The 10,230-nt window shown below is 49.8% G+C and overlaps 1 protein-coding gene across 2 annotated transcripts in view; it reads right to left on the bottom strand.

The window, feature by feature from the left end:
• The window catches only part of PRELID2 (PRELI domain containing 2), a 94,487-nt gene extending 86,788 nt beyond the window's left edge, over nt 1-7,699 (bottom strand). The window contains exon 1 of one of the 2 annotated variants that reach the window (XR_016236319.1): nt 7,503-7,699. Coding sequence is in view for 1 of the 2 variants with exons in the window: in XM_051843459.3 (XP_051699419.1) it covers nt 7,503-7,577 (75 nt within the window). In the remaining variant the exon portion in view is untranslated. The remainder of the gene's footprint in view (nt 1-7,502) is intronic. The other variant, XM_051843459.3, reaches the window with a different exon arrangement.
• Nucleotides 7,700-10,230: the final 2,531 nt, after the last annotated feature.

The following is a 10,230-nucleotide window of genomic DNA, read 5'->3' on the forward strand; positions in this document are numbered from 1 at the left end:
CGTACTCCCTTCTGGCCCCTTGACAGGGAGCTCTTTCAGGACAAGGCCATGTTTATTTCCCTTCACATGTCGCAGGGGCAGAACAATGCACAGACTTACAATGAGTGTCTATCAATAGACATTTAATGAATACCTAACCGACCATCAGTATTTTGATTGATAGTTAAAAATCTATCTTGGATATAATGATTAAGCCACAATTGCCACTAAATACATTCCCAGGTAGACTTTTAAATTATTTAAATGACATTTAAAAATAATTTTCCTCCAATGTGTACCTTTATGCATTCTCACTGTCCCCTTCATTATTCCAAGACTTCTGCAGACTACTTCTCTCAGCTTTTTATTTCCAGGTTCATGAAATAAGTCTGAGAAATTCTTTTTTTTTTTTTTTTTTTTGATAGGTAGTTATAGACAGTGAGAGAAAGACCGAGAGAAAAGTCTTCCTTCCATTGGTTCACTCCCCAAATGGCCACCATGGCCAGCGATGCACCAATCTGAAGCCAGGAGCCAGGTGCCTCTTCCTGGTCTCCCATGCAGGTGCAGGGGCCCAAGCACTTGGGCCATCCTCCACTGCCCTCCTGGGCCACAGCAGAGAGCTGGACTGGAAGAGGAGCAACCGGGACTAGAACCCGGCAACCATATGGGATGCCGGCACCGCATACAGAGGATTAACCAAGTGAGCCACAGTGCCAGCTCAGAAATTCTTATCACCATTATTTAGCAAGTACTCTAAAAGCACCTACTGAGGGCCAACGCTAAGCTAAGCACACTACATGTAACTATGTTTCACTCAACCTCCCTAAGGACTCCGTAAGAGCTAAGTATACTACATGTAACTATGTTTCACTCAACCTCCCTAACAACTCCACAAGAAAGTTAGTATTTCTCTTGTTTTGCAGGTGAGGAGACTGAGGCATAGAAAGATGGACCAACTTGTCCAAGCTCTACCCTGCCCTCCACCGTCTGCTGCCAGGGCCCGCGCTCTCCACAGGTGCCCCAGGATCCTCCTCTGTGCCAGGCCTCATCTAAGAGACAAGGATAGGAAGATAAAAGCGAAGAAAGACCATTACAGTATGTGAAAGAAGATGAGCAATCATTATGCTAAACCAGGCCTGTGGTTTATTAAATCATTTCTTTCGGAAATACAGGTTCACCCGAAATATTTCTGGAGCTCTCCAGGGAGAGATGCTCCATACGTGTAACTGTCAGATCGGCAAGGGAGAAAAGATAGGATCAGAAATGGAAACATTATTAATTACCCAATCAACTTTCTACTCTAAATGGAAATAGCCATTCATAAATCCCTTTGATGAGCTTTAGGGTAAACACTCAAACCATTTCACCCAGCATATCAGGCTCCCAGCTAGAATAAATAACACCTGAGGTTATGTATTGAAGCAAAGAAATCATTCTAATCTGTCTGTTTTATTACAGTACCCAGAGTACAGATATTTTTGAACCAAATACTGGTTGAAGTTTGAAATAATACAGAGCTAAATTCCAGGAGAGTATACTGAATCTTCATTCTTTGAACGAGAATTTGCAGAATTCCTACTATGTTCCAGGATCAGAAACAAATGATGAAAATCTCTGCCTATTAACCTCATTCTCTATTCATGACTCTTTTGCCTATAACATAAAGTTAAAGTAAACAGCTCAATGGTAAAATAAGCCGTAGCCTCTCAAGCCAAGAAAACTCAGTCAACACAAGGAGTCTGGGTCCTTCCTTTCCAACGGCTTTAAATCTCAGGTGGATGAAACCTAAATTCTCTGTGAATTTGGCTCACTACACACACATTAGAAATGTTTAGTGCACTTCCAGAGACTTATCTTCTGTGCTGCTTTACTCGTTTATGCAACTTTGTGTTCTCTTTGTAGATGTTTTTAAGTAAATGGAAACAACTCTTAAGAAACAAGTGTAGAAAGCTAAGAATCACACAAAGAATTCAAAATACACTGTCAAATGCATTGACACTACAGTTCAGGGGAAGTACAGTTTAGCACCTGATGAATAAGCCATTTTGGATTCCACAGCATTCATCCAGGAAGAGTTCATTGAGAAACCATATTCCACCAACAAAGAGATTCGTGTTCTTTGTTTTCAAGGTGCCACTTAGCTTTGAAAGCATACGGCTAATATTTAGCCTGTGGTATCCCACAGGCAGGTGTAAGAAGAGCAAACATTCTTTGGGTTTTAAAAATAGGAGTGTATTATAACTTGGAAGGCAAGCCCTAACATACCAGAAGCCAGAGATCAGTAGATACTATTTAAAATAGAACTTCTCAGTGCTAAAGCAGCTTCAAACATCCCATTGTGCACAAGCAGATCAAATGCTTTCCAGAGATCCTCATATGATTGTCCCTTCTGCCAAGTGCTTTCTTTTGGGGAAAAGGAATACATAAAGATGAGAGGAAAAACAGAAGCGTATTTTGCCAAAAAGATGATTCTTACTACCACAGACTCATTAAAAAGAAAAAGGCCTATATTTACCAAACTGTTACACATGTGATCTTCACAACAATCTTGGGAGGCAAGTGGGGTAGATTCTACAACCATTTCATAGATGTAAAACTGGGGCTGTTATATACAGTTGTGCATGTTGCTCACTGCACAAGGGCTCCCAGTCAAGTATGCCTTTGGGCCCAGGAGTACACCTGCCCTAGAGGATGTCGCAACCTTTCTAATGTCTATAAATAGCCTCATTTACTTTCCACTAACCCAGGTACCGTGAGCTCATAAATGATGCTTTCTCTAAGCTGCACAAGGGCACAGCACAGGTTGGTTTTCCGATTTGCACAGGGGCATAGAAAAGGCTGGTGGAAAATTGTTTTCCATGGGCACCCAGCCAGCAGTGAAAACGTAATGACTGGAATGCAGGTCTACTGACTTCTAGTTCAAGGCTTTAAATAACATAAGGTGAATTCCCACAGGCAATGGACTTAGTTACATCTCATAAACAATCCCAATGCTGGGCTGCAGCAGGTTAAGCCACAGCCTACAACACCAGCATTCCCTATGGGCACTGGTTCATGTCCCAGCTGCTCCACTTCCTATCTGGTTCCCTGCTAATGTGCCCTGGAAAGCAAAGGTAAACAGCCCAATTGCTTGGGCCCCTATACCAATGTAGGAGACCCAGATGAAGCTCCTGGCTCCTGGCTTCAGCTTGGCCCAATCCTGGCCCTTGCAGCCATTTGGATTTTTTTTTTTTTTTTGACAGGCAGAGTTAGACAGTGAGAGAGAGAGAGAGAGAGAGAGAGAGAGAGAGAGAGAGAGAGAGAAGGTCTTCCTTCTGTTGGTTCACCCCCCAAATGGCTAGCACACTGAGCCGATCCGAAGCCAGGAGCCAGGTGCTTCCTCCTGGTCTCCCATGGGGTGCAGGGCCCAAGCACTTGGGCCATCCTCCACTGCACTACTGGGCCACAGCAGAGAGCTGGCCTGGAAGAGGAGCAACCTGGACAGAACCGGCACCCCGACCAGAACTGGAACCCAGAGTGCCAGCGCCACAGGCGGAGGAGTAGCCTCGCGAGGCGTGGCACCGGCCAAATAAATAATTCTTAAAAATAGTCTCTTCATTCCTCCCAGGGAATCTCTGAAGGATTGCTTTGTGAATGAATACAAAGCAGGCAAATGCAATGGCATCCACGGTGCTCACATAGTCCCAGTGCTAAACCTTCAGTGTGCAAATGCTTGCCTCTTCCCCAGCTCTGCCTTCCAAAACGGCCTCCTGAGTTCTCGTTCCCTGGGTCCCAGGCCTCACTTAGTACCCAGGGGGTCAGAGAGTTAAGTATCTCCCAAGGGCTCTCCCAGATCCTAACTGAATACAGTCACACGCGTGACCTCAGCTACACCGCATGACACAAAATCCAAGTGGATGAGCTTGGGCTACCCAGAGTCACAAGTCAGGTGTTGGTTTCAGCCACTGAGTTTCAGGGTGATTTGCTGCATGGCTGTAGGTAACTGAACCACCTGTATATTCTTATCCTCACATGCATCAAGGCTATGCCTTTATGTCAGACACAGTGGTACACCCAGATGGACAAAACCAGGAAGACTGTGGACCAAAAGAAAGTGAGGATGGAGAAGAGCACAACAAAGCTGCTTCTGAAATATTTCACTCCTGCAGTAATCACAGGATGTGCAAAGCAGCACTGCCCGAGGGTTAGGCATGTGGGCTCTGGATGTCTTAAAACCCCACATCTCAGGCCGGCGCCGCGGCTCACTAGGCTAATCCTCCGCCTTGCGGCACCGGCACACCGGGTTCTAGTCCCGGTTGGGGCGCCGGATTCTGTCCTGGTTGCCCCTCTTCCAGGCCAGCTCTCTGCTGTGGCCAGGGAGTGCAGTGGACGATGGCCCAAGTGCTTGGGCCCTGCACCTCATGGGAGACCAGGATAAGCACCTGGCTCCCCCTTCGGATCAGCGCAGTGCACCGGCCTCGGCAGCCATTGGAGGGTGAACCAACGGCAAAGGAAGACCTTTCTCTCTGTGTCTCTCTCACTATCCACTCTGCCTGTCAAAAAAAAAAAAAAAAAAAAAAAAAAAAAAAAAACACACATCTCCCACCTGCTGGCTGTGGGAACTGGACAAGCTGCTTAGACCTCTCTGAACCTCAGTTTCTCCAGGCTGTGAAATGGAAACAAATATCTGTTCCTGAAGCTGCCAGCAGCAGCAAACATGATCATGAATGAAAAGCACATGCACACCCTGGCTTGCCTGGGAAACTCCTACTCATGCTTTAGCGGCCAATTCACAAACACCACCCTCCTGGACATGAGCAGGCCTCCCTGCTCCACTCAGCCACAGCACCACGTGTTTACCCTGCATAATTTCACCTTATCAGTGGGAGGCTACATCTATTTGCTCATCATTTATTAATGTCAATCTCACCAGCAAGAGCTTATCAGCTCCACAGGAAGAGGGCTGTCTGCTATGCCCTTCAGCACCTAGCACACAGCCTGGGGCACAGAAGGTAAGGATCTGAAACAGGTAGTGCAGGCAAGGAAAGCACTTTCCAAAGGCTGTGAAAATGAGAGCCTGGCATTGTGCTATCTGCTTGCGCAGGAGTGCACCATGCCCTGAAAAAGCTTGGGGTTTATACAGGAACAGGACACACACAAAAGTAACTAGCTGGCACTACACATGGTCAGCGAGGCCCAGACAAAGTGCCTGGCGAGTTCTCAGAAGGTGGAGCTCACCTCTTGCCGATGACAACCCAGAAAGGCTTTCCAAAGAGGCAATGGCTGGCCGGCGCCGCGGCTCACTAGGCTAATCCTCCGCCTAGCGGCGCCGGCACACCGGGTTCTAGTCCCGGTCGGGGCGCCGGATTCTGTCCCGGTTGCCCCTCTTCCAGGCCAGCCCTCTGCTGTGGCCAGGGAGTGCAGTGGAGGATGGCCCAGGTGCTTGGGCCCTGCGCCGCATGGGAGACCAGGAAAAGCACCTGGCTCCTGGCTCCTGCCATCGGATCAGCGCGGTGCGCCAGCCGCAGCGCGGCGGCCATTGGAGGGTGAACCAACGGCAAAGGAAGACCTTTCTCTCTGTCTCTCTCTCTCACTGTCCACTCTGCCTGTCAAAAAAAAAAAAAAAAAAAAAAAAGAGGCAATGGCTGACCTTAGAGAATCTGCACGCCAATGTGCCAGTCTGAATAAAAACCTCCAGAAGCCTGGCCTGAGACAAAGTCTACGGCAGATTCACAGTTCACCCCTTCGTGCATCAGACCCGTGCAGAGTGCTGAGAAGGTGCCAGGCACCCGTGCAGATATGAACGAAGTGCAGGGATGAATGAACAGTATCATCAAGATGACACTCGCTACAAACAGGCTTCCACAACATCGTGATAACCGGTAACCTACTCACTCTTCCGGGACCTGAGTCTCCTCCTCTAACGGAGGCCCGGCCTTAGCATTTCAGAAATGAACCTGGGGAGCACGCACTTGTCCCAGTGGTTAAGATGCCCACAGTTTCCCATCAGGGTGCCTGGCTTCAATACTCAGCTCTGCACCTGACTCCAGCCCCCCAGTAACACAGACCCTGAGGGGCAGCAGTGAGAGTGCAAGTAGATGAGTTCCTGTTAGCCACATGGGAGACCTGGACTGTGTTCCCAGCTCCCAGCGTCAGCCCTCCCAGCCGGCCACTGTGGGTTTTTGGGGTGACTCAGGGGGTGGGAGTACTCTCTCTCCTGCTTTCTCCCTCTGACCCTGCCCCTCTGCCTCTCAAATGTTTTTTGGAAAAGGTTCATAAGGTTGATTTTTTTAATGACCTCTATCTCCCCAATATCTCCCTTAGTTTGGATCCCAGGATGTGCAGGGAGTTCACTGTCCAACAGATGCTGCCCAAGTCAAACTGTTATCTTTGCAAATGTTGCTTAAGAAAGAGAAGGCTAAAAGAGAACTTTAAAAGTCTTGTGGGGAGGCCAGCATTGCCTGAGACGCCAGCATCCCATATAGGCACAGAGGCCCAGCTGCTTCACTTCCAGTCCAGCTCCCTGTGGAAGGTGGCCAAAGTGCTTGGGGCCGTGCACCCACGTGGGAGACCTGGGTGAAGCTCCTGGCTCCCATTTCCGGCCTGGCCCAGCTCCCACCATTGCAGTCATTTGAGGAAGTGAACCAGTGGATGGAAGATCGATCGATCTCTCTCTCTCTCTCTCTCTCTCTGTAGACGCTGCTTTTCAAATAAATCTTTAAAAGAAAAAAAAAATCTTCTGGTGAAATGGTATAGATGCAGAAACTGAGCCCCTGAGAAATGACCTTTGGCCAGGGCCGCCCAGAGTACTAACTAACCTCAGCTCCAGACTAGAACTCAGGGTCCTACCTCCCGAGCATGGTGCTTTTAATTTTCCAAAGACATTTCCCATTCCCCATTACCATAGGCCACAGGAACAGGCGTTGGGAGGAAAATGGCCACTGAACACTGAGGCTGGGGACCAGATGGCTGTGGCCGAACAGGCAGCAGAAGTGCCTCAGGGCCCATTCTGACCACCAGTCACCCAGCTAAGTACTCCAGGCCACGATCTCATTCTAATCCTCACAAGCACCCTGGGCGGTCATTGTTGCTTCCCCCATTTCACAGATGGCAAAACTAAGGCACAGAGAGGCTAAGACATCTGCCCAAAGTCTTCCAACTGTGGCAGGGACGCAATAGAATAACAAATCCTAGGCAAGCAGAACAATGAATTCAACCACTTTTTTTTTTTTACCACTAGCTCTTAAGGGGTCACGAGTCCATCATCGAGGACCCTAACGAGGCTCCAAAACCTCCAAAACCCCCAAAGCCTCTCCCTCCAGCTGACACAGGCGTGAACGTGATGCCGCGCACGGCGCCCCCTCCCTCGTCCTGAAGCGGGAATCTTCGAGGAAATGCACCTCCATCCTCGCCCCGCAGAGCCCTGAAGCGAAGCCCGCGGCCGCAGGGGCTTTCCGCGCCGACAAGCGGGGTGGGGACGCCAGGGAGCGGCTGGGCCAGCGCGGGAGGGCGCAAGCCCGGGCAGGCCCGAGGGGGCCCCGTACCTTTCGGAGGAAGCTGGCGACCACCTGCTCGAAGGGGTACTTGTACACCTGGTGCACGTCCACCGTGACCCCCATGGCCGCGCGCCTCGGCCCCCGCGCGCCCGCCACGCCTCGGCCAGCGCTGGGCGGCGCGAGCTGCGCCCGGGCCCGCGGGCCTCCACGCCTCGGCGGCCAAAGGGGCGTGGACTTTTTCCTCTCTTTTTCAAACTTTCGCAACTTTATTGACCACTGGGAGAAACGCACAGCGGCCACGCCCACGCCCCCTTCCGCCAACCTTCGGTCTGGGTGGCCGGGCCTAGAGGCGCGCCCGAGTGCGCGGGGCCCAGGGAGCGCGCAGGCCGACCCCGGGCCCGGCAGCCGCCAGATGAGAGGCGCCCCGCTGCTCCTGTCCGCTCCTCTGGCAGCGCCTGCACGTGAAAGTTGCCACCGCGCTACACCCAGGGGTCTGGGCTCTGGGGCTTGTGCTTTCGTGTCATCTCCACCCGGAGTGACAGAATAAGCCCGTGCCACCATGGGCTGCACGGAAAAAAATAAATACGTACATTCCTCACCCTTAAGGTTTAGGGGTAACAGATAACACCTAACCCTGAGCTGTTGAGGCCGGCGAGACAAAGGCCAGCAACAGCCTGACTCACCTCTGAGGCATGGGGTGCCCCCCACCCCCGCCAACAGTTAAAAAAAATGCCCAAAACGTCAAGGAGTTTCCATGGGGAAAAAAAAAAAAAAGAACCAGTCCTGGCTTTGTGTTTCCAACACCATAGGGAAGTTTGTTTGCTCATCAAAGGTTCAACACTGTAGAGCAAGAAACAAAAGGCAGGAAGTCAGAGCTCTTTAACTCCAGCAAGCACGCGCGCGCGCATACACGCACACACACACACACACACACACACACGCTACTAAAATGAGCGATTTCATCCATTTGTTGGGTGGGTGATTCAACACATTTCTGAGCACCTACTATGTGCCTGGCACTGCGGATTCTAGGGAGGATAAAGCCCAAGCCTTGCTGACCAGGAGAATGAGGAAGCCAGATGGTTTACCACCTACTCCACTAGATAAGAAAATCCCCAGGATAGCAGGTTCCAGTTGCCACGGGCGGGGCACGTTTGGAAAACGGAGATCTCTGAGGCCTTGACGGATTCATAATCTCACTTGCCCTGCCCTGCGTGGTCATGCTGGTCCAGCAGAACCCTAGCCTGCCATTAATCTCCTCTTCCTGCCTCACCCAAGCCACTGACAGAGCCCCGGAGGAAAATCACACACCTGCTCACCAGCCTCTCTCAATTCATAACCACGGACTCAAGAGGCCATTTCATGGCATCAAATACACTACTGAAATACTGTGTTTCTCTAATCCACCTACTCTCTCAGAGTCCTCCAACGCCTCCTCTCCAGCCATAATCTCAGGGCATTCATTGCCTTGCTTCCTTGTCCACTAAATAAATAGGATACACCTGTCCACAGCCTGGCCCAATCCGCTGCCTTCCCTCCTGCCCCGCGGATGACCTGTGGGCCCTTAGTTTAGGGCCAGTCTCCACTTGTTGGCTGGCAAATGTTTCACAAACAGTTCCCCCTGAATGAAAAACAAAAACAAAGCCTGATTTCTAAGGGGTGCTGATTATTATGGTATATTAGAGTTAATTTTATGATGTCAATCTAACTGGATTAAGAAACACCTGGAAACCTGGAAAAGCATCATTTTGGGTGTGTCCGTGAAGGTGTTACCAACTGAGCTTAGCATGTGAACCTGTGTGTACCAGGTGGGAAGACTGTGCCTTAAAGTGGGCAGGCACCATCAATGGGTGTTGGGCTCTCCAGGACAGAGAGCTGGCACATGCTGATCTCTTGTCTCCAAATTCAGACGCTGGACTCTGCTCTCCAGGACTACACTGCAGTTCCCTTGCTGGCACTCGGGCTTTTTGGCTTCAAACTAAGGCTCACATCCTTGGCTTCCCTGGAATGGAGACCGATGGGCTTGGCCTAATCATTCTGCCAGCAACCCAAGGTCCCTAGTTGCAGTAGACCTGTTGTGGGACCTGTCAGCTTCCACAAGCACATGAACCAAACAATCCCCCTTCATATACATACACGCATATCCTATCAATTCGATGTCTCAAAAGAACCCTAATACACGCCGTAAAGGTTCCTTCCACAGGGAAAGTTACCAACATAGCAGCACTGATGGTGGAGCTGGGAAGAGAAGCTCAGCAGTGCACCAAAACGGTGCCACTCCGCCACCCACACATGAGCGGCATAAAGAATCTCGGGAACAAGGTCATGGGAAGATGCAGTAATATAATTTCAACAGGACGGGATTTGATTTTTACTACCTTCTTAAAATAATGTATTTAAATGTAAATTTATGTAATTTAATATTTAATATTCCCTATGTTCAACAACCAGCTCTAGCACATTATGGAAACTTCCTGTCTTCTTTCTTGTTCAAGGACATCTCTTTAGCAATAGCTCTCCTCTCTCCTGTATCACCACTGTGTGCCGCTGCTGGACCATCCCAGTTAGCACAACCACAGAATGATTTCTTTTTTTTTTTTAAAGATTCATTTACTTATTTTAAAGGCAGAAGCAGAGAGAGAGAGAGAGAGAAAGAGAGAGAGAGAAAAAGTCGTCCATCCATTAGTTCACTCCCCAGGTGGCCGGCAATGGATGGATCTGCGCCAATCTGAAGCCAGGAGCCAGGAGCTTCTTCCAGGGCTCCCACACAGGTGCA

The sequence above is a fragment of the Oryctolagus cuniculus genome, chromosome 6 (assembly GCF_051225735.1).
Source record: "Oryctolagus cuniculus isolate XC-2025 breed Fujian yellow rabbit chromosome 6, ASM5122573v1, whole genome shotgun sequence".
NCBI lineage: Eukaryota > Metazoa > Chordata > Mammalia > Lagomorpha > Leporidae > Oryctolagus > Oryctolagus cuniculus.